General features: G+C 36.9%; 1 protein-coding gene across 4 annotated transcripts in view; it reads right to left on the bottom strand.

Moving 5' to 3' along the window:
- Window positions 1–2,351: 2,351 nt before the first annotated feature.
- Window positions 2,352–26,422, bottom strand: part of LOC123559591 (zinc finger protein 675-like) — a 161,006-nt gene continuing 136,935 nt past the window's right edge. For all 4 annotated transcript variants that reach the window (XM_045351546.2, XM_053552550.1, XM_053552552.1 and 1 more), the window contains one exon: window positions 2,352–5,563. In XM_045351546.2, the coding sequence (XP_045207481.2) occupies window positions 4,813–5,563 (751 nt within the window). In that variant the 3' untranslated portion in view covers window positions 2,352–4,812. The remainder of the gene's footprint in view (window positions 5,564–26,422) is intronic.

Genomic DNA, 26,422 nt, shown 5'->3' on the forward strand with positions numbered 1-26,422 from the left:
AAACTCGACCTAGATATCATCAAGGTGAACATTCTGACCAATTTTCATGAAGATCCATTCAAGGGTATGGCCTCTAGAGAGGTCACAATGTTTTTCTATTTTAAGACCTACTGACCTAGTTTTTGATCGCAGTTGACCCAGTTTCAAACTTGACCTATATATCATCAAGATAAACATTCAGACTAACTTTCATACAGATCCCATGAAAAATATGACCTCTAGAGAGGTCGCAAGGTTTTTCTATTATTTGACCTACTGACCTAGTTTTTGAAGGCACGTGACCCACTTTCAAACTTGACCTAGATATCATCAAGCTGAACACTCTGACCAATTTTTATGAAGATTCATTCACAAGTATGGCCTCTAGAGAGGTCACAAATTTTTTCTATTTTTAGACCTAATGACCTAGTTTTTGACCACACGTGACCCAGTTTCGAACTTGACCTAGATATCATCAAGATGAACATTCAGACCAACTTTCATACAGATCCCATGAAAAATATGGCCTTTAGAGAGGTCACAAGGTTTTTCTATTATTTGACCTACTGACCTAGTTTTTGACGGCATGTTACCCAGTTTCGAACTTGACCTAGATATCATCAAGGTGAACATTCTGACCAATTTTCATGAAGATCTCCTGAAAAATATGGCCTCTAGAGAGGTCACAAGGTTTTTCTATTTTTAGATCGACTGACCTAGTTTTTGAAGGCACGTGACCCAGTTTCGAACTTGACCTAGATATCATCAAGGTGAACATTCTGACCAATTTTCATAAAGACCCCATGAAAAATGTGACCTCTAGAGTGGTCACAAGCAAAAGTTTACGGACGGACGGACGCACGGACGGACGACGGACGCTGCGCGATCACAAAAGCTCACCTTGTCACTTTGTGACAGGTGAGCTAAAACAATAATAAGGAGTTTGTTATTATTCTGGGTTACACCAATTAATAACAGAAATGCTTGTACTAGAAATATATTATAACCCTTCGCAGGCATAGGAGAAGAGGGGAAAGGCTTACAATGTCCATCAATAGTCAGTTGTAGAAGAATTTTTATCCTTCCTCCCCCTTTCCAATAGAAATATTGTTTTGCTCATCTCAGTCTGGTTTCTGCTGAAAAACTACAGAATGCTTAGGCCTACAGTGGTCAGACTTTGTAGGATGATTGCCTGTGTTCAGTAAATAACCTCAATTGTTTTTGGGGTCCGATTGATAACTGAAGAACACTTAGGTCTACAAGCCTCATATTTCATAGAATTATTGCATATTGTCAAAGAAAAAGCTTGTTAACATTGTAGAAGCCACATTTATGACCCTATCTCATTGAAACTTGGTCAGAATGTTTATCTTGATGATTCTGAGGCCATGTTTACAGGTGAGCGATATAGGGCCATCATGGCCCTCTTGTTATGATTCGTGGGTAAATTCCAGTAAGTACGTGAATAAAAATAAACAAGAGCTCGTATAACACGAAATGCCCCCCTTCATGCATTCAGTAATTGCACAAGGAACAGAAATTATTTGGTCATTGTATACAAAAGTTCTACTGTTCTGGGTCTATGTGACCTTGGCCTTTGACCTATTGACCTTAAAATAAATAGAGGTCATCTGCTGGTCATGATCAACCTCCCTATTAAGTTCCATGATCCTAGGCTAAAGCGTTCTTGAGTTATCATCAAGAAACCGTTTAACTGTTCTGGGTCACTGTGACCTTGACCTCTGACCTACTGACCTTAAAATCAATAGTGGTCATCTGCTGGACATGAACAATCTCCCTGTCAACTTTCATGATCATAGGCCAAAGTATTCTTGAGCTATCATCAGGAAACTGTTTAACTGTTCTGTGTCACTGTGACCTTGACCTTTGACCTATTGATCTCAAAATCAATAGGGGTCATCTGCTGGTCATGACCAACCTTCCTGTCAATTTTCATGATCCTAGGCTTAAGTGTTCTTGAGTTATCATCAGGAAACCATTTAACTGTTCTAGGTCACAGTGACCTTGACCTTTGACCTACTTATCTCAAAATCAATAGGGGTCATCTGCTGGTTATGACCAATCTCCCTATCAACTTTCATGATCCTAGGCAAAAGCGTTCTTGAGTTATCATCCGGAAACGGATTGGTCTACATATCGACCAACAGACAGACTGACATCTGCAAAACAATATACCCCTCCTTTTTCGAAGAGGGGCATAATAACTTATGGAAAACGGATTTCCTGTAATGGCTGCAGCCAAAACATACAACTTTTAATTGGTATGGTAAAAAGCACTTTACTGTCACAGAATAGCCGAATTCAGCTAGTACAAATGCACTAAAATAACGACCAGAAAAGGTTACAAAAAATATTCTTTGGTTCTTATAATTATTTGATATTTTGATAGATACAACACCATACAATGCATAATAACGGTACTTGATTTACATCTTGAATTGGTACACACCAATAGTCCCAACACTTAGGGACGAAAAATACTCTGAGAAAATACATGTCAAAAAAAATTAGGGACATGAAAAATAATTATTTTTACAGATTTAGGGGTGTCTCAAGATTAAGGGTATCCAAAGACTTAGGGAAAATATGGTAATACACATTCTCCATTGATTAGTTGCTTTGTCTGTTTTACTCAATAGAACTTTAAACAAGAGGGCCATGATGGCCCTATATTGCTCACCTGTTATCATTGAGGACAAGAAGCACTTGAGGACAAGAAGGTCCTCAGAAAAAATATCTAAGTCCAAAGGACAGGAACAACAAAGCGAAGAAATTTAACCAAAAAGAAAAAAAAATTCTTACAAGGTACAGATATGTCAAAATACACCTAAAAATTGGAGGTACCATCCATGCTGTACCACAGAAAAGTGGTCTCGGTTTTTCCCTACGGCCAATAATAACAAGAGGACCATGATGGTCCTGAATCGTTCACCTGTCCCCATATGGCCCAGTTTTAAACCGAGTATGACATCGTTTTCTATTATTTGACACTGTGACCTAGTTTTTGAGCTCATGTGACCCAGTGTTGAACCTGACCTAGATATCATCAAGATAAAAATTCTAATCAATTTTCATGAAGATCCATTGAAAAATATGGCCTCTAGAGAGGTCACAAGGTTTATTATTTGACCTACTGACCTAGTTATTGACAGCATGTGACCCAGTTTCAAACTTGACCTAGATATCATCAAGGTGAACATTCTGACCAATTTTCATAAAGATCCATTCAAAGGTATGGCCTCTAGAGAGGTCAAAAGGTTTTTCTATTTCAAGACCTACTGACCTAGTTTTTGATCGCAGTTGACCAAGTTTCAAATTTGACCTTTATATCATCAAGATAAACATTCAGACCAACTTTCATACAGATCCCATGAAAAATATGGCCTCTAGAGAGGTCACAACGTTTTTTTCATTATCTGACCTACTGACCTACTTTCAAACTTGACCTAGATATCATCAAGATAAACATTCAGACCAATTTTTATGGAGATCCATTCACAAGTATGTCCTCTAGAGAGGTCACAATGTTTTTCTATTTTTAGACCTACTGACCTAGTTTTTGACCGCACATGATCCTGTTTCGAACTTGACCTAGATATCATCAAGATGAACACTCAGACCAACTTTCATACAGATCCCATGAAAAACATGGCCTTTAGAGAGGTCACAAGGTTTTTCTATTATTTGACCTGCTGACCTAGTTTTTGAAGGCACGTGACCCACTTTCGAACGTGATCTAGATATCATCAAGATGAACATTCAGACCAACTTTCATACAGATCCCATGAAAAATATGGCCTCTAGAGAGGTCACAAGGTTTTTCTATTATTTGAACTACTGACCTAGTTTTTGAAGCCACGTGGCCCACTTTCGAACATGACCTAGATATCATCAAGGTGAACATTCTGACCAATTTTCATGAAGATCTCATGAAATATATGGCCTCTAGAGAGGTCACAATGTTTTTCTATTTTCAGACCTGCTGACCTAGTTTTTGACCGCACATGATCCAGTTTCGAACTTGACCTAGATATCATCAAGATGAACATTCAGACCAACTTTCATACAGATCCCATGAAAAATATGGCCTTTAGAGAGGTCATAAGGTTTTTCTATAATTTGACCTACTGACCTAGTTTTTGATGGCACGTGACCCAGTTTTGAACTTGACCTAAATATCATCAAGGTGAATGTTCTGACCAATTTTCATGAAGATCTTGTGAAATATATAGCCTCTAGAGAGGTCACAAGGTTTTTCTATTTTTAGACCTACTGACTTAGTGTTTGACGGCACGTGACCCAGTTTCGAACTTGATCTAGATATCATCAAGGTGAACATTCTGACCAATTTTCATGAAGATCTTGTGAAATATATGGCCTCTAGAGAGGTCACAAGGTTTTTCTATCTTTAGACCTACTGACCTAGTTTTTGAAGGCATGTGACCCAGTTTCGAACTTGACCTAGATATCATCAAGATGAACATTCTGACCAACTTTCATAAAGATCCCACAAAAAAATGTGACCTCTAGAGTGGTCATAAGCAAAAGTTTATGGACGCACGCACGGACGATGGACGACGGACACCGCGTGATCACAAAAGCTCACCTTGTCACTTTGTGACAGGTGAGCTAAAAACTAAATGTGGAGGTCAACTTACTTAACTGAACAGTGTTTATCACAGTTCAGAGTTGCAACCAAATACCACTGAACAAACATAAATCATTTTTGAATTTTAGACTGTCATCTATTCTCAATATCCAAATCAGTGTTCTTAGTTCTTTTAAATTTAATTATTATCATATTTATTAACATTATATTACAGTTTCTTGGTCAATTACAACCTCTCCTACACATTCATTGTTATCTATGAACATTACAGCTTGTGTGTTTTCTCCTTCTATTTCAGATATCACATGTGTATCTTCTACCACTGTCTCTTCACCCGTCACACTTATCTGTTCATCCTGTAGCTGGCTGCCATCTTTATATCCCACAATTCCATTTTCTCTTGTCCCATCACTCTCTCCACCAGAAAATGAATCTTGGAGAGGAAAGTGTAAATTCTGGTGTAAAGGCAATGATCCCTGTACAAGATTTGTCATAACTTTAACAGATTTACCCACACTCTTATCAGCCAGTCTGAAAATTCCATACCCCTTAGTAGTTTGCTGTAAAAGACCAGAAGCCTGTTCAACATCAGTTCTTGCAGTGTCAGAGAAACTTTTTATTACCCTACTCTTTACGTCAACAGGAAATAGTTTTCCAACATCATTCCCTGTAGCAACTCTACCTGCAGCTTCATTTCCAGGACATATTTGTTCCTTTTGCACATAATTTTTCATAAACATTGATACATACGGATCAACATTTCTTTTAACAGATATATTCATAGTCACTGCCACTTCGCCCCCAGCAGCTGGCTGATTTTTTGTAACATGACTGAGATGGCCTCCATGAACAACATCTGATACACTTGCAACAGCAACCTCAGTCATATAGTCTTCCGAATTACTCTTTTTTTTCTCTTCAATCATTTTCTTTCGCCAAACTTCGGCTTCTGCCCTGAAATGAAAATATAATTGTGAGCCTCACACAAAGCAAACTGGAGCTAGCTAGGGATGTACAGTATTACAGGTATACTGGTATATTATGGTTCGGCTGTAAAAAGATGTATTGCGATATGAAATTTCCAAAAATGATATGCCCTGATGAAACTATGTTCCCATTCACATACGCAAATGATGTCCCGCTCACCAGACCTGATTCTCATCCCAGATAATAATTAGTATCTTATTTGGCCTAGATTTCAAACAGCTACAATTTTGACCATGTTTTATGTAAGTCAGATAGATCACAAACCAAGTTATTCAATGATTTGACCTAGTGATATAGTTTTTGACCTCACACATCAAACTTTCAGACAAAGATTTATGATGATCATGCTGAAAAAACAAGAGCTGTCCATAAAAGTCACCCAGTAACAAATTTGTCCTAGATATTAAACAGACAATCATTCTAACCAAGTCTCACGAAGACCAGGTTAAAAAAGTGGCCTCAAAAGTGTTAACAAAGTTTTTTCTATGTGTGATAGCTGAAATTTCTGGTCCAAGCTTTTTTGAAGTAATTGTAAAGGCCAGACTGTTTTTAATTTAATATTTGAGATGTTTGTATTTTCAATATTGTTGAATAATAATGTATTGTGGGTATTTTTACAAGTTTTTCATTAAGACAGGAAATCCTTATTTTCTAAATCTTGTTTGGAAAGCTGATGTAACTATTTTGACAATGTAGAATATTTTAAGAAATATGGCTTTAATCAAATGTTAATCAGTTTGGCTTCTGAACAATCTAAAGTATCTTAGCACCTCTATTGTTTTGTTAGAGACGGCAGCTTACACTAAAAGGGTTTAAGACAAGCTGTAGAAATCTGTCATGTTTTACTTGAAGTTAATTTCATTGGTTAATTTAAATGAAAAAGGGGACAGCCCCAACGTTTCTGATTGGACAATTCATTCACAGCATTTTTCAGAATATGAAATCTTTCATATGTTAAGGGACTTGATTTTTAGCAACAGAACAGTTAAGACATGAAAATGTTCTAGTGGCATAACACAGCCACATTGGCATAATTAATGACTTTAACTTAATCAGCCTTAAACAAGAACTGTTCAAATTAGTTAATTCTTAACCTTAAAGTTTACAACAGACATAATTGGATTTATGATTACAATATTGTGATATGCAGACTGTTATTGCTAAGAATTGTTATTACTTAAATAAAACATAGAAACATTGGATTGTATTTATTTGCACTGGACTCTGTCGTAACGTGGCAAACCAACAGATCAGCGTCACAGGGGCTCTGCCAGAGCTATTCCCCATTTTCTGGTGTGTCCCCCTGTGATTGCCGTATACAGTGTTAGGGCGAAGAAAACCGCAGGACAGCCTTAAAACGCCCATTGACCAAATGGGGGCTGGGTGCCCCGTACAACATATGATTTGACCTGATAACCTAGTCTTTTCCCAAATAACCAAGTTACAAATTTATCCTAGATTTAAAACAGACGAAAAATTCTGATCAAGTCTCATGAGAATCAGGTAGAAAATGTGACCTATCGAGTGTTAATGATGTCTTTCTGTGATTTGTCCCTAGAGATCTAGTTTTTAACCTATAAAATCCAGTTTTGAACTCAATATAGATTTCATAGGCAAACATTTTGACAATTCTTTTAGGAAGATCAAATGAAAAATGTGGTCTTAAGGGTGTTTTAAATGTTCTCCTATTATTTAACCTAATGACCTAGTTTTTGACCTCTGGTAAACCAGTTTTGATCTTGACAGATTTCATAGAAACAAACATTCTGTCAACTTTTTACAAAGATCAAGTTAATGATGTTCTCTCCAGACTTAACAAGGCTCTTCTATGATTAGACCCAGTGTCCAAGTTAAGGAAGTTTGATAACCCAGTTTGAAATTAGCCTAACAAGGGTGATCACAATAGCTCACCTTTAGCACTTTGTGGCAGAGATATTTTTTGACTGCTAAGTGGGTTTTTGCTTTATATTTCATGAAACAAAAAAGTTTTTTGTAAGATTTTGCGCTCGAGTGCAATGTTTACAAATAAATGTCTCGATTTTGTACGTAATTTTGCCCTTTTCCCCAGTAATTATGACAGTTTTCTGCATGTTATATGTGTCCGTTCATGTAGTTGTGCCTATTTACCAAAACTGATGGTTCTACGTCAACTACCCCCATTTTCTGGCTGTTTTCTTTTACTGTAAGCCCTGTTTTGATAGAGTGAAAACACAGTAAGCACGTTTAGTCTGACTGTAAACATAATAATAATTATGTTTGTCAAAGCAGCTTTGTTTTTTGGATATTTCTGTCACTTCCAATGGTGATTATTGATCATTTCTAAGTATTTTATGCGTGGCATAGATATAACAGCTAGCTCTTCTATTTCATGAAGCAATCAATCAACGTGGATATTTACCATTTAGTTTAAAATTAAATGGCATTGACTCTCTGTTAAATATGCATGCGAATAATGATCTTTGATAGTACTCCTGGTGAACTAATGTGGCCTCCCAATGTCTGTCAGTTCGTTCCTTCATATTTTCTTAAAACAACATTAAAATTTTCTGCATCCCCTGAACTTGGCAAGACTGTTCCACTAACGGATTGCTCCCTTGCACATAAAGGCACATTATAATTATAAGGGCTAAACAACATAAAAAGGTACAAAACAGAAATTTTTCTGCCTGTTCATATATATACTTGTGAAATATAAGTTGTTTTTTTGACAGAATTTATGACGGTAATTATATAATAAATCTGTATATTTAATCTGGTATTTAAAAGGCCTCCTAGCCAACACAAATCCTAAGGCAGACAATTTCATGTCATTAAACAGCTAGCACTATAAATGTCCAAGATGTTTAAATTGCTAACACACACAAAGTCTAATGGCCCTATTTCGAAGGCAGTGATGAAAAGATGGACACAGTATCAAAGAAGCTGTAATGCAAAAATATCGTAAAACATGTGATTCAATCACACTGTATAATCAGCTATCCCTACACTAGATGGACAAATAAGCCCGCTGGAAAAAATAAACCCGGTGTAAATGGGCAGCTTGAGTTTTTCATTGATTTCTATGATACGAAGCTGGTTGTTGCAGATCATCTTGACAGTATATATTGTTAAGGAAGTGCATGGCTTACATATACAACTTATAGTCTAAAACGTTTCTTATGATTTTAGAAATTCCCAAACATTTTCTTCAGTCTGAAAAATCGTACTAAACTCTAAACTCTAAAGTTTGATACAAATGTCTTTTGTTTATGAATAATCAGTGAAGACTCTGACTATTTGGTTTAACGATGTCTTTGGAGCATCTGAGTGAAATTTCCAGGAAACAAATCATGAACATTGCTAGAGCCATAGAGAAATTAAATAAACAAGAGGGCCAAGATGGCCCTAGGTCGCTCACCTAAGAAACACTCCATAACAGTGTAAAACATGTTTGACCTAGTGATTTCAAGGAAACAAATATTCTGACCAATTTTCATTAAGATTGGACCAAAAAATTGGTCTCTTGCGATAAAACCAGCATTTTCTTAGATATGACTTAGTTTTTGACCCTAGATGACCCATGTTCAAACTCGACCTAGATTTTATCAAGGCAATCATTCTGACCAAAATTCATGAAGATCAACTGAAAAATACAGCCTCTATCACATACAGAAGTTTTTTCTTTGATTTGACCAAGTGACCTAGTTTTTGACCCGAGATGACCCATATTCAAATTCGACCTAGATTTCATTAAGGCAATCAACCTGACCAAATTTCATAAAAATCAATTGAAAAAAACAGTCTCTATCGCATACACAAGATTTTTCTTTAATTTGACCTAGTGACCTAGTTTTTGACCTCAGATAACCCATATTCAAAATCGACCTTGATTTCATCAAGACAATCATTCTGACCAAATTTCATACAGATCAATTGAAAAATACATCCTCTATTGCATACACAATGTTTTTCTTCGATTTGACCTAGTGACCTAGTTTTTGACCCGAGATGACCCATTTTCGAACACGGCCTAGATTTTATCAAGGTAATCAATCTGGCTAAATTTCATGAAGATCAGTTGAAAAATACAGCCTCTACTGCATACACAAGGTTTTTCTTTTTGTTTTGACCTAGTGACCTAATTTTTGACCCCAGATGACCTATTTTCGAACTCGGTCTAAATTTCATCAAGGTAATCACTCTGACCAAAATTCATGAAGACCAATTGAAAAATACAGCCTCTATCGCATACACAAGGTTTTTACGTGATATGACCTAGTGACCTAGTTTTTGACCCCAGATGACCCATTTTCGAACTCGGCCTAGATTTCATCAAGGCAATCATTCTGACCAAAATTCATGATTATCAATTGAAAAATACAGCCTCTATCGCATACACAAGGTTTTTCTTTGATTTGTCCTAGTGACCTAGTTTTTGATCCAAGATGACCCATTTTCGAACTCGGCCTAGATTTCATCAAGGTTATCATTCTGACCAATATTCATGAAGAAGAATTGAAATATACAGCCTCTATCGCATACACAAGGTTTTTCTTTGATTTGACCTAGTGACCTAGTTTTTGACCTGAGATGACCCATTTTCGAACTCGGCTTAGATTTCATCAAGGTTATCATTCTTACCAATATTCATGAAGATTAATTGAGAAATACCGCCTCTATCGCATACACAAGGTTTTTCTTTGATTTGACCTAGTGACCTAGTTTTTTGACCCGAGATGACCCATTTTCGAACTCGGCCTAGATTTCATCAAAGTTATCATTCTGACCAATATTCATGAAGATTAAATGAAAAATACAGCCTCTATCGCATACACAAGGTTTTTCTTTGATTTGACCTAGTGACCTAGTTTTTGACCCGAGATGACCCATTTTCGAACTCGGCCTAGATTTCATCAAGGTTATCATTCTGACCAATATTCATGAAGAGTAATTGAAAAATACAGCCTCTATCGCATACACAAGCTAAATGTTGACAGACGACGGACGACAGACGACGGACGACGGACGCCGGACATCGAGCGATCAGAAAAACTCACCTGAGCATTGCTCAGGTGAGCTATAAAAAATATAGTGAATATTCCTTCTCAAGAATAGGTCCCCTATCAACACATATATGACTGAATTTATAATGCTTGCATGTGTTGAAAGTTTCAATGTGCTGGACTCTTTTTTAAAGTGAATGATCGGAATTTATTTCTCCTATTAAACTTATAATAACACCTAATACTGACACATGATGATAAACCCTTTCGAAAGGACTTAACAAAGAAACAAAACTATTTTGAGTAACAAAAAGTGCCAAGATGGCCCTAGGTCTCTCACCTGAGAAACACACCATAACAGTGTAAACATGTTTGACTGTGACTCTAGGGCTGAGCTTTTGGTGCTCTGTGCTTCCGAGAAATCTACCCTTACCTATTATCTTTTTTAGTGATTTCATGGAGACAAAATATTCTGACCAATTTTCATTAAGATTAGACCAAAAATGTGGCCTCTCGAGTGTAAACAAGCATTTTCTTTGATTTGAACTATTGACCTAGTTTTTGACCCCACATGACCCAGATTCGTGCTTATCTAAGATTCCATAAAAACAAACATTCTGACAAAGTTTCGGGAAGATTGGAGCAAAAAAGTGGCCTCTAGAGTGTATTCCTTTGATTTGACCTAGTGACCTAGTTTTTGGCTGCACCTGATCCAGATTTCGAAATCATTCAAGACTTTATGATAAACAAGAGGGTCATGATGACCCTGGATCGCTCACCTGAGTAATATGAGCTACATGTTTCAAATATCAAACTGATGCTAAAATATTAAGAAAGTATGTCAGTAGGTCACATTCATGGTCACTGAAAGTCAGTTTTAAAATCGGTGTGCAAAACTGCACATGTCAACAATATGTCAAGGCTGTATCTTAAAAAACAAAGTAGGTCAGTAGGTCAAGGTCACAGTCAGGTGACTCCTAATCATTTGGGGTCATCAGGTAATTATAACTAAGTATTATTCCTATCTAACTGATATAATTAGTGACCCCCAGGGCAGGTCCTCTTTTCACCCCAGGGGTACAATTTGAATAATCTTGTTAGAGATCCACCAGGCAATGCTACATACCAAATATCAAAGGCCTAGGCCTTACTCTTTCAGACAAGAAGATTTTTTTTCCCTCTATAAGTCTATGTTAAACTTGGGACCCCCAGGGCAGGGCCTCTTTTCACCCCAGGGGCATAATTTGAACAATTTTGGTAGAGAAACACTAGGCAATGAATCATACCAAATATCAAAAGCCTATGACTTGCAGTTTCAGGAGGGAAGATTTTTAAAGTGTTTTCCTATGTAAGTTTATGTAAAACTAGAGGCCCCACTCCAGGGGAAGGGCCTCTTTTCACCCCAGGGTAATAATTTGAACAATCTTTGTAGAGAACCACAAGGCATTGTTTATTATGCTAGATACCAAATATCAGAGGCCTAGGTCTTGTGGTTTCAGACAAGAAGATTTTTAAAGGTTTTTCCTATATAAGTCTATATAAAGGATGTGACCCCCAGGGCGGGGTCATATTTGACCCTAGGGGGATAATTTGAACAGTGTTGGTAGAGGACCACTATATGATGCTACACACCAAATATCAAAGACCTAGGCCCTGTGGTATTGGACAATAAGATTTTTAAAGTTTTCCCTATGTAAGTCTATGTAAACCATGTGACCCCCAGGGCGGGGCCATGTTTGACCCTAGGTGGATTATTTGAACAACGTTGGTAGTGGACCATTAGATGATGCTACACACTAAATATAAAAGCCCTATAACCTGTGGTTTTAGACAAGAATATTTTTAAAGTTTTTCATTTTGGTTGCCATGGCAACCAGAGTTCTGTACGGAATTTAATTCTTTTAAAATTTTTTAAAGAAGACCGTCCAAGGAACATCCCTGTGAAGTTTCATCAAAATTGGCCAGGCGGTTTAGGAGGAGATGTTGTTTAAAGGAAAGTGTGGATGGACAGACCCCGGATGCCGGACGAAGAGCGATCACAATAGCTCATCCTGATCCCCTTGTGAAACAAGAGGACCATGATGGTACTGAATCACTCACCTGTTCCCACATGACCCAGTCTTGAGTATGACGTCGTTTTTTCTATTATTTGACATAGTGACCTAGTTTTTGAGCTCATGTGACCCAGTTTTGAACTTGACCTAGATATCATCAAGATAAAAATTCTGACCAATTTTCATGAAGATCCATTGAAAATATGGCCTCTAGAGAGGTCACAAGGTTTTACTATTATTTGACATAGTGACCTAGTTTTCGAAGGTACGTGACCCTGTTTTGAACTTGACCTAGATATCATCAAGGTGAACATTCTCACTAATTTTCATGAAGATCTCATGAAAAATATGGCCTCAAGAGAGGTCACAAGGTTTTTCTATTTTTATACCTACTGGCCTAGTTTTTGACTGCACGTGACCCAGTTTCAAAACTGACCTAGATATCATCAAGGTGAACATTCAGACCAATTTTCATGAAGATCCATTGAAAAATATGGCCTCTAGAGAGGTCAAAAGATTTTTCTAATTTTAGACCTACTGACCTAGTTTTTAACCGCAGTTGACCCAGTCTCGAACTTGACCTAGATGTCATCAAGATGAACATTCAGACCAACTTTCATACAGATCCCATGAAAAGTATGGCCTCTAGAGAGGTCACAAGGTTTTTTTATTATTTGACCTACTGACCTAGTTTTTGATGGCATGTGATCCAGTTTGAAATTTGACCTAGATATCATCAAGGTGAACATTCTGACCAATTTTCATGAAGATCCATTCAAGGGTATGGCCTCTAGAGAGGTCACAAATGTTTTTCTATTTTAAGACCTACTGACCAAGTTTTTGATCGCATTTGACCCAGTTTCAAACTTGACCTATATATCATCAAGATAAACATTCAGACCAACTTTCATACAGATCCCATGAAAAATATGGCTTCTAGAGAGGTCACAAGGTTTTTTTATCATTTCAACTACTGACCTACTTCTTGATGGCATCTGACCCATTTTCGAATTTGACCTAGATATCATCAAGATGAACATTCTGACCAATTTTTATGAAGATCCATTCACAAGTATGGCCTCTAGAGACGTCACAAGGTTTTTCTATTTTTAGACCTACTGACCTAGTTTCTGACTGCACATGACCCAGTTTCAAACTTGACCTAGATATCATCAAGATGAACATTCAAACCAACTTTCATACAGATCCCATGAAAAATATGGCCTTTAGAGAGGTCACAAGGTTTTTTCTATTATTTGACCTACTGACCTAGTTTTTGTAGGCACATAATCCAGTTTCTGACCAATTTTCATGAAGATCTTATGTAATATATGGCCTCTAGAGAGGTCACAAGGTTTTTCTATTTTTAGACCTACTGACCTAGTTTCTGACTGCACATGACCCAGTTTCAAACTTGACCTAGATATCATCAAGATGAACATTTTGACAAACTTTCATACAGATCCCATGAAAAATATGGCCTTTAGAGAGGTCACAAGGTTTTTCTATTATTTGACCTACTGACCTAGTTTTTGTAGGCACGTGATCCAGTTTCGAACCTGACCTAGATATCACCGAGGAGAACATTCTGACCAATTTTCATGAAGATCTTATGTTATATATGGCCTCTAGAGAGGTCACAAGGTTTTTCTATTTTTAGACCTACTGACCTAGTTTTTGATCGCACGTGACCCAGTTTCGAACTTGACCTAGATATCATCAAGGTGAACACTCTGACCAATTTTCATAAAGACCCCATGAAAAATGTGACCTCTAGAGTGGTCACAAGCAAAAGTTTACGCACAGACGCACGCACAGACGGACTGACGACGGACGCTGTGCGATCACAAAAGATCATAAAAATCAATAGAATTCCAGTGGAATGCTACATAAATTCCACTGGAATCTGCTATGTTACTGGAATACCAGTGGAATTACCAAATATACCACTGGAACTGGAATTTGAAATACCAGTAGAGGTGGAACTCCACTGGAATTTGAATTTGAAATACCAGTACAGGTGGAATTCCACTGGAATCTGAATTTGGAATACCAGTACAAGTGGAATTCCACTCAACTGAATTTCATGATTTGTGAATAAAATAGCACCAGTTTTGGGGGAAAAATGATGGTTTTTATATTGTTTGAAATTCTGGACCAGATTTATGTGAATAGCATGGTATCAGCTACAGTAAGTGCCTTATATATGTTGAAAACAAAAGAAGTTTAAATCAATTATAAAATGTGATATTTTTTCTGTTTCTTTTATTCATATAATTCTAGTCAGATGCAGTCTTATTTTTGTCATTGGTTTTCATGACTTTTATTCTATACATGTAAATATTTTGATCAGTTCTTGATTTCCATGCTTCTTACTTTGTCAAAATATGTGTTTTTGTGCCCCCACTATGAGTGGTGCGGGCATATAATTTTAGTCTAGTGTCGTCCATGCATCTGTATGTCCATCTCTGTGTGTATGTGTGTAGGAAAAAAAAATGTGACGCGCCTAGCTCAAAAAGTATTTACTAACAAGAGGACCATGATGGTCCTGAATCGCTCACCTCTTCCAACATGACCCAGTTTTGAGTAAGACGTCATTTTTTCTATTATTTGACATAGTGACCTAGTTTTTGAGCTCATGTGACCCAGTTTTGAACTTGACCTAGATATTATCAAGATAAAAATTCTGACCAATTTTCATGAAGATCCATTGAAAAATATGGTCTCTAGAGAGGTCACAAGGTTTTTCTATTCTTTGACCTATGGACCTAGTTTTCGAAGGTACGTGACCCTGTTTTGAACTTTACCTAGATATCATCAAGGTGAACATTCTCACTAATTTTCATGAAGATCTCATGAAAAATATGGCCTCTAGAGAGGTCACAAAGTTTTTCTATTTTTATACCTACTGACCTAGTTTTTCACCGCACTTGACCCAGTTTCGAAACTGACCTAGATATCATCAAGGTGAACATTCAGACCAATTTTCATGAAGATCCATTGAAAAATATGGCCTCTAGAGAGGTCAAAAGATTTTAATTATTTTAGACCTACTGACCTAGTTTTTGACCGCAGTTGACCCAGTTTCAAACTTGACCTAAATATCATACAGATGAACATTCAGACAAACTTTCATACAGATCCCATAAAAAGTATGGCCTCTAGAGAGGTCACAAGGTTTTTTTTATTATTTGACCTACTGACCTAGTTTTTGATGGCACCTGACCCAGTTTCAAACCTGAGTTAGTTATCATCAAGGTGAACATTCTGACCAATTTTCATGAAGATCCATTCAAGGGTATGGCCTCTATAGAGGTCACAAGGTTTTTCTATTTTAAGACCTACTGACCTAGTTTTTGATCGCAGTTGACCCAGTTTTGAACTTGACCTATATATCATCAAGATAAACATTCAGACCAACTTTCATACAGATCCCATAAAAAATATGGCCTCTAGAGAGGTCACGTTTTTTTCATTATTTGACCTACTGACCTACTTTTTGAAGGCATGTGACCCACCTTCAAACTTGACCTAGATATCATCAAGATGAACATTCAGACCAACTTTCATACAGATCCCATGAAAAATATGGCCTCTAGAGAGGTCACAAGGTTTTTCTATTATTTGACCTACTGACCTAGTTTTTGAAGGCACGTGACCCAGTTTCGAACTTGACCTAGATATCATCAAGATGAACATTCAGACCAATTTTCATGAAGATCTCATGAAATAAATGGCCTCTAGAGAGGTCACAAGGTTTTTCTATTTTTAGACCTACTGACCTAGTTTTGACCGCATGTGACCCAGTTTCGAATCTGACCTAGATATCATCAAGATGAACATTCAGACCAACTTTCATACAGATCCCATGAAAAATATGGCCTTTAGAGAGGTCACAAGGTTTTTCTATTATTTGACCTACTGACCTAGTTTTTGAAGGCACGTGACCCACTTTCGAACTTGACCTAGATATCATCAAGGTGAACGTTCTGACCAACTTTCATGAAGATCTTATGAAATATATGGCCTCTAGAGAGGTCACAAGGTTTTTCTATTTTTAGACCTACTGACCTAGTTTTTGATGGCACCTGACCCAGTTTCGAACTTGACCTAGATATCATCAAGGTGAACATTCCGACCAATTTTCATGAAGATCTTTTGAAATATATGGCCTCTAGAGAGGTCACAAGGTTTTTCTATTTTTAGACCTACTGACCTAGTTTTTGAAGGCACGTGACCCAGTTTCGAACTTGGCCTAGATATCATCAAGATGAACATTCTGACCAACTTTCATAAAGATCCCATGAAAAATGTTACCTCTAGAATGGTCACAAGCAAAAGTTTATGGACGGATGCACGGACGCACGGACGGACGGACTACGGACACCGCGCGATCACAAAAGCTCACCTTGTCACTTTGTGACAGGTGAGCTAAAAATTGATGAAATATTGCATAAGTCTTTAACATGATATGAACCTGTGCACCTCCTATTTTTCATCTGTCTCTGCTCCCTATTTCTAGAGTTATGGCCCCTGAAATAATCAAAAAGCACATTTTCACCTTGTGGCGCACCAAGCTCAAAAAGTATTTGATATAAATTGATGAGTCTAAATTATTATGATATGACCTTGTGCACCTCCTATTACTATTTTCCAGCTGGCAATGCACCCCTCTCCCAAATTCCAGAGTTATGGCCCCTGAAATAGTGAAAAATGCACATTTTCATCTTGTGATGATGCACCTACCTCAAAAAGAATTTCATATAGATTAATGAAACATTGCATGCTCGTCTATAACATGATATGAACTTCCGGGCACCTCCTACGTTTCGTGGCCATCGCCTATTTCTAGAGCTATGGCCCCTAAAATAGTGACAAAATGCACATTTTCACCTAGTGACTCGATCACCTGGCTCATAATGTATTTGATATAAATTGATAATCAAAGGCCTGAATGGCCTGAGTCGGCTAATGATTGATGTACTGACAGTATAGTCTACCAGTTTCAGTTTGTTTTTAGTTTTTTTCTTAAAATTTCATAACACAGCTCGATATTTACCCAAAATATTATATCCGGATACGATTACACTTTTCTCCAGTTTGAACAATATATTTTACAAATTGTGATGATACGAAGACATTTAGCAGCAATTGGCAGTATCTGACATTGAAGTTTACGGTTAAATTACCTCTTATTTAAATCTTTTCATAAAAAAGTTGTTTCGTCTCGTGAAAGCAGCCAAACATAGACGATCTACTTTTGATTTCAAAAACTACAAGAAAATACAATTTAATGTTTCGCCGATTTGTTTATTTCTCGAAAAATAAGAATTAAAATCATTTTTAATATCAATAGTAACTAAACAAACCAGTAAGAGCTTCTTCTTCCGATAATTTATCCGTTTACTGACTGCAAAATTCAACCCACGCAAAGTTTTTATAGAAATCATACGATGCGTGTTTACGTTCAATGTGGGAGAATTAAGGCTGATCGGCTGTATGTTACCTAACGCATCCAGACGATCTAGATTTTGTTTTTAAAAAAGCATTGTGTGCGTTTCTGTAATTTTATATACGTCTTTATACGCTTAGAAATTTTTAGACATGCGTATTTGCATTTCTATACGTAATTTACGCTAATACGCATCTTATCTGCAGCCCTGTGGAACTATTTTTTGTCTTTCGCTGGATGTTACCCAAGCTTTGTAAGCCTGCGCAATTCTTAAAATGCACATTTATGCTTAATGAGTTACATTCGAGTATTGCACAATTACAAGTCATAAATATGACAGATTACATCGTATATTGGTCATAGCAAAGGGAATTGACACAACTTAACTTCATTCATGCAGTGAACTGTTTGAAGTTTGAGAAATCTAATGGAACTACATCCCTTCACTGTGTTATTTGGTCCATTTAGAGAATCGCTGGATAGCAAGGACTCGTCAAAAGGCTTTCAGCCTTTAGCCGACTCAAAAACTAGCATGAGTCTTTATCATGATGTAAACTTGCACATCTCCTATTTTACACATGATGATGACACAAACATCCAATTAAAAGCAACATTGCAAGATATATATTTACCTAACGCAAGGATTTAAGTCACAAGATAAATGAATATCCACTGACAGACAGGGCCATCTGTCAGAATCGTCATCTGTCCAGTGTCCCTTGAATGCCCGCCAGTTGCAGTGGGAAAAATGCTGCCCATGCAGTGCATTTTTTACCATTGAATTTCATTAGATATCATTAGTACCATTTATATTCATTGATTTAACATTGATTTTCATTAGATATCATTAAAGTACCATTTTTTTTCATTGTCTTACCACTGAAATACCACTTATTTTCCATTAGAATTCTTCCAGGTGAGAGTTGTGGATGTAATTTAACTAGAACAAAAAAGAATTTCAACTGCCTTAAGGGGTGGGGGTCATCAGCATTTCACTGGTATTGAGATGGTATTCAGATGGAATACCACTGGAAACTTGATGGACTTCTACTGGAGTTTTGATGGTATACCACTGGTATTTTAAGTAAAATTCCACTGGAAACCTGATGGAATTCTACTGGAATCTTGATGGTATACCACTAGTATTTCAAATGGAATTCCACTGGAAACTTGATGGAATTCAACTGGAATCTTGATGGTATACCCCTTGTATTTTAAGTGGAATTCCACTGGAAACTTGATGGAATTCAACTGGAATCTTGATGGTATACCACTGGTATTCTAAGTGGAATTCCACTGGTATTCTGGTGGAATTCCACTGGTATTTTTCAACGGTATTTTGGTGGGATTCCACTGGTATTCCAAATGAATTCCACTGGAAAATAATCGCTATTCCAGTGGAATACCAACACTATTCCGTTGAAAAATACCAGTGGAACTGAGATGGAATTCCAGTTGAAGTTCAAGTGGTATTCCCGATGTTCATTTTTACTAGGGCGAGCCTTTGGCTCAGGTGAGCTAACAAGAAAGTAGGTCAGTAGGTCATATTCATGATCACTGAAATTCAGTTTTAAGATCAGCCTGCAAAATATACATGTCATCCAAAGTTCAAGGCTGTATCTTAAACAAGAGGACCATGATGGCCCTATATTGCTCACCTGAGTAGTATTGTTTGCTTGAACAAATTTCTTAGCTAAAGCTTTAAAAATAAGAGCTGTCTGATGACAGCGCGCTCGACTATTCGAAGAATTGATTAAGAATGGGGTCAAAATATTTCCACGGATATTCAGACAAAAGAAATAAATAGATTAGACAAACAATGTTCCTGTATTACTTTGATTTTTGATAAGTCTTGCACTAAATGGCAATATATGAGCCAATTTCAAAGTCCAAAAAGGGCCATAATTCAGTCAAAATAGTTATGTACTCCTGCCTACAGATGGAAATCATAATGATAAACAAGTGTTCAAAGTTTAAAAGCCATATGTCAAATAGTTTTGACAAAACATGGACTTGTATGAAAACAGAACCAATTTCAAAGTCCAAAAAGGGTCATAATAGATGACAGAGTTATGTTCTCCTTCCTACAGATAGAGACTATTATACTAAACAAGTGATAGAAGTTTCAAAGCCATGTTAAACACTTTACAAAAAATATGAAGTGGTACGAAAAACTTAACCAAGATTTCTAAGTCAAAAGGGGCCATAATTCAGCCAAAATCCTTGATGGAGTTATGTACTCTTGCCTATAACTGGACGTGGTGATGGTAAACAGGTGCTGAAAGTTTCAAAGCTTTATCTCAAAAGACTTTGTCAAAATATGAACTGGTACAAAATATTAACCCAGATTTCTAAGTCAAAAAGGGCCATAATTCAGCCAAAATCCTTGATGGAGTTATGTGCTCTTGCCTATAACTGGACATGGTGATGGTAAACAAGTGTTGAAAGTTTCAAAGCTTTATCTCAAAAGACTTTGTCTAAATATGAAGTGGTACGAAAAACTTAACCAAGATTTCTAAGTCAAAAGGGGCCATAATTCAGCCAAAATCCTCGACGGAATTATGTACTCTTGCCTATAACTGGCCACGGTGATGGTAAACAAGTGTTGAAAGTTTCAAAGCTTTATCTTAAAAGACTTTGTCAAAATATGAACTGGTACGAAAAACTTAACCATGATTTCTAAGTCAAAAGGGGCCATAATTCAGCCAAAATCCTTGATGGAGTTATGTGCTCTTGCCTATAACTGGACATGGTGATGGTAAACAAGTGTTGAAAGTTTCAAAGCTTTATCTCAAAAGACTTTGTCTAAATATGAAGTGGTACGAAAAATTTAACCAAGATTTCTAAGTCAAAAGGGGCCATAATTCAGCCAAAATCCTCGACGGAATTATGTACTCTTGCCTATAACTGGCCACGGTGATGGTAAACAAGTGTTGAAAGTTTCAAAGCTTTATCTCAAAAGACTTTGTCAAAATGTGGACTGGTACGAAAAACTTAACCAAGGTGTGACGCTGACGCCGACACCGACGCCGTGGTGAGTAGGATAGCTCTACTTAATCTTCGAATAGTTGAGCTATCAAGAAAATTAGGAAAGTGGGTCAAGGTAAAGATTATGCAAGATTACTTATGAAATCTAAAAAAAAAAATATTACAGGTGGTTCTGATCCCTTTGCTGTAGCTTAGAAAACAAGAAAGTAGGTCAGTAGGTCACATTGATGGTCACTGACAATCTGTTTAAAGATCAGCATGCATAACTGTACATGTCATCCAAATTTCAAAGCTGTATCTTAAAAAACAAGAAAGTAGGTCAGTAGGTCACATTCAAGGTCACTGAAAATCAGTTAAAAGATAGGTGTGCAAAACTGTACATGTCATCCAAATTTCAAGGCTGTATCTTAAAAAACAAGAAAGTAGGTCAGTAGGTCAATGTTACAGTCAAGTGACCCCTAATTACTTGGGGTCATAAGGTAATAATAATTAAACAGTCTAGGAAATATGATCAGATAATTTTTGAAGTACTTTTTCCTCTATTACTCATATAAAAACTATGTGACACTCGGGGTGGGGCCTCTTTTCACCCCAGGGGCATAATTTGAACAATCTTGTTAGAAAGCCACTAGGCAATGCTACATACTGTATCCAAAAGCCTAGGCCTTGAACTTTTAGTCAAGAAGATTTTAAACAGTTTTTTCTTATGTAAGTCTATGTAAAACTTGGGACCCCCAGGGCAGGGCCTCTTTTCACCCCAGGGCATAATTTGAACAATTTTGGTAGGGAACCTAAAGGCAATGCTACATACCAAATATCAAATGCCTAGGTCTTTTGGTTTCAGACAAGAAGATTTTTTTAAGTTTTTTCCTATAAAAGTCTATGTAAAATTTAAGACCCCCGGGACAGGGCCTCTTTTCACCCCAGGGGCATAATTTGAACAATCTTTATTGAGGACCATTAGATGATGTCACATGTCAAATATTGAGCATCTATGCCTTGTGGTTTTTGACAAGAAGATTTTCAAAATTTTCCCTATATAAGTTGATGTAAACCATGTGATCCCCAGGGCTGGGCCATATTTGACCCTAGGGGAATAATTTGAATAATGCTGGTAGAGGACCACTAGATGATGCTACATACCAAATATAAAAGCCATATGACCTGTGGTTTTGGACAAGAAGATATTTTAAATTTTTCCTTTCGGTTGCCATGGCAACCAGAGTTCTATATGGAATTCAATTCTTTGAAATTTTTTTAAAGAAGACCATCCAAGGTACATCCCTGTGAAGTTTCATCAAAATTGGCCTGATGGTTTAGGAGGAGATGTTGTTTAAAGGAAAGTGTGGACGGATGGACAACGGACGGTGAATGATCACAATAACTCACCCAGTGAGCCTTTGGCTCAGGTGAGCTAAAAACAAGAAAGTAGGTCAGTAGGTCACATTCATGGTCACTGAGGTCATTTTTAAGGATCGTTGTGAAAACTGTACATGTCATCCAAATTTCAAAACTGTATCTTAAACAAGAGGGCCATGATGGCCCTATATCACTCACCTGAGTAATATGAGCTACATGTTTCAAATGTCAAACTGATGATAAAATATTAATAAAGTCAGTAGGTCACATTCATGGTCAATGAAATTCATTTTTACAATTTGTGTGCAAAACTGTGTATGTCATCAAAATTTCAAGGCTGTATCTTAAACAAGAGATCACAGAGTGATCTTGGCTCCCACCACTGAGGCCTAAATTAAAATTAAGTTTGTTTGACCTTTACCGACCCAGTATTTTTACAGTGGGTAGGTAGGTAGGTAAATAATTTTATTATATTTTAGTTTTTTTAAATGTTTGTTGTCTCAGTAATAAAGTCTATTTATTAATACCTACTGCTTGTAGATAATCTCTGAAGATGCTCTGTTAAATGTATGCTTGTAATATATAAACCCTTAGCCCACAAAATATGAGCACAGACTTAATTTGCACATAAGGCAAAGTTCACCAAGTCTTTGAGTATCTTTCATGTCTATACTTTTTCTTTATATATTATTATACCATATCTATATAGCGCCCTTTTCATGATCAATTTCACGTTCAAAGGCGCTTTACATAGTTCAAATGCAGCCACACAGGGCGCATAATTCAGAGACACAGAGCGATCTGACCAGAGGGACAGAGTGAGACAAAGCCCCCATGACAGAGAGATCAGAAATCAGATACAGGCATGTCCGGCTAACTTAGCCTAGCTCGTTGCGAATAGACAGCCTGGTTTTTTAACGTGCCCAGTGTATAGAGCACTGATACACGCAAGGATTGCCTGGGTTCCTGACCAGTACACCTCTAGTTGGGTGGGAAACACTGAAAAGCGTTTCTGAAAATTCCCGAGTAGCTGCCGGGTATCGAACCCCCGACCTCAGGATTGGAAGGCCAGTGTGCAAACCACTGAGCTATCCGTCCACCTATATATATATATCAAAAGTGTTTTCATGATTATTTTCACTACATCTGCGCTTAAAAGTACAAAACAATATAGTCGTGAAAATACGCGATATTTGGCATCTAAACACACTATTGAATTACAGCTTTTTTTCAACAAGTGTTTGATGCTAAATTCAATAGATAATAACTTTTTATGAGTTTTAGAAGGCTTTTACAATGGTTATGGCAGCATGCAAGTAAAAGTGATGATTTTTTAGCTTCAAGCTACTTGCACGTATTGGTCATGTTACAAAAAACAGAAACAAGATTGGGTTTCCCGACATCAGACATTTATTATGCCATTGTCCTGGCAAAAGAAGTATAAGATTTTTATAGCTCTTTGTCCTGGCATAACAAAATTAAAATATTAAGACTATCTAGCCTGTAATATTTCAACAAATTTCCGTTCTTGTCAAATTCTTGAAATTCTAAAACTGAGATTTTCTCACTTCGAACAAATGCAACGATCTCTGATTAAAGACATTTTGAAATCAACAATTAAGTCAGTTTATAATATATTTTCACAGATAATTAAATTAGCGGTAATTATAGCCTGCAATCTATGTTTTCGTCAGGAAAACCCGCCGTACAAATCAGGGGTGTAAAAAAAAATTTCACACCACTAGCCTGTCAATTGCCGTAATACCCGGTACTCACAGTCACTGTTATGAAAGCAGTATTATGTACAAGCAAATTTCAAATATATCACATAGTAGACAAATAATATTCTCATGTACACTACCTTTCAAGTGATTACTTATTTGTATGTTTAAGCTTATAATGTTAATCTATCATATGATTTAATTTCTGAAACCTAAGCAAGTAGGGATTCCTGTTTATTTGATTTCATTGTGAAAGGGAACGAACAATTAAAGGAACTTCTCCTGTCTCCTTAATTGGCATGCCCTGTTATATAGACAACATTATTCAATTTCCTTAATCTGAAACAATACTAACGCTTTAATTTAATACTCCTTAATACATAGATCTTTTAGATTTCTACAATTTTCTGTTTATTTCGATCATTCAGACATTTCAACCTTTTTTTATTATTATTTTTTTTTTTGAAGAAATTTTTAAGGAAGGAATTTGTAGTGTAATGCTAGTTAGACAAGTTGTCAAGTCTTCAGTAGCTTAAGGCTTGTTGAACATGTTCACATCAATGTTTTCTTTTCTATGTATCCTTAAGTGAACGGGAAGTGAAATAATACGTCTGCTGTGTGTTTCCTGTATAATCCTATATAAACTCAATATACTCTGTGATCAGGGCAGCTGCCCAGATGACGGGCAAGGGACAACTTTTGGTCGTCCCGCTCCCGCTAAAACTCAGTTATCATTGTTAGAAGCTAGGCTGAAGTACATTTATAATTAAGAACTTGTGTTTATAGAGTTGTTAACAGAACTGTTTTAAAAGGGTAATTGAACATTGATTATATCTGTGAAATTAGACTAAACATTTATAAGTACAGTCAAACTTGTCATATGTGACTTTCCACGGGACCATCCATAAAAGGTCACATATGACAGGGAGTCTTTTAATTCAGGCTCAATATATAGCAAGGTCAATTGTTTAATATAACTACGTGTATGCCATTTTTGGTTGCGGGTTTATCCCGCTACCAAAGTTAAAGTGTACTTCTGATAATCATAGCATCTTTATTTTATTCCGAATCACATCCAAAGGTTGTTCATGTGCTACACAAAATAGTCCCATTCATGAACAATGTGGATGAATTATCAATGAACAAGCAGTTCTTATTCAACCTGTATCAACTCACACTGACCATTTAGATTATATGAGATCTATCAATGATAAGGTATTCCAGCCCATGGTTACATCACAAGCTAGGTCAGGCAGGGTTCATCTTAGATATGAGGCACATTAAATTTGTATTTGTTTTTCATTCATGTATATTCATAGACTGGCATTTACAGAGAAAATAAATCTAGTACCAAGAACCCCCAACCATCAGACATTTCAAGGCTTTGATTTTGGATTCTATTATCGTTTATGTATTTTTAAGACATAATATACTATGTTGTCAAATAATTTATTCTAAATTTAAAATATTATGTTTAAAAAACAGACACAACAAGAGCTGTCTCCATAGGATGACATATGCCCCCGATGGCACTTTGAATGAGTAGTTATGGCCGATGTTAGAGTTTAGGACCTTTGACCTACGGAGCTGGGTCTTGCGCGCGACACGTCATCTTACTGTGCCACACATTCATGCGTAGTTATTTTAAAATCCATGCATGAATGACAAAGATATGGACCGGACACGCCCATCAATGCACTATCATGAAAAATGACCTTTAACGTCTAAGTGTGACCTTGACCTTTGAGCTACGGACCTGGGTCTTGCGCGCGACACGTCATCTTACTGTGGTACACATTCATGCCAAGTTATTTGAAAATCCATCCATGGTTGACAAAGATATGGACCGGACACGCCCATCAATACACTATACTTTAATGTCTAAGTGTGACCTTGACCTTTGAGCTACGGACCTGGGTCTTGCGCACGACACGTCATCTTACTGTGGTACACATTCATGCCAAGTTATTTGAAAATCCATCCATCGATGACAAAGATATGGACCGGACACGCCCATCAATGCACTATCCTTTAATGTCTAAGTGTGACCTTGACCTTTGAGCTACGGACCTGGGTCTTGCGCGCGACACGTCGTCTTACTGTGGTACACATTCATGCCAAGTTATTTGAAAATCCATCCATCGATGACAAAGATATGGACCGGACACGCCGATCAATGCACTATCCTTTAATGTCTAAGTGTGACCTTGACCTTTGAGCTACGGACCTGGGTCTTGCGCGCGACACGTCGTCTTACTGTGGTACACATT

This window comes from Mercenaria mercenaria, chromosome 10, assembly GCF_021730395.1.
Source record: "Mercenaria mercenaria strain notata chromosome 10, MADL_Memer_1, whole genome shotgun sequence".
Lineage (NCBI taxonomy): Eukaryota > Metazoa > Mollusca > Bivalvia > Venerida > Veneridae > Mercenaria > Mercenaria mercenaria.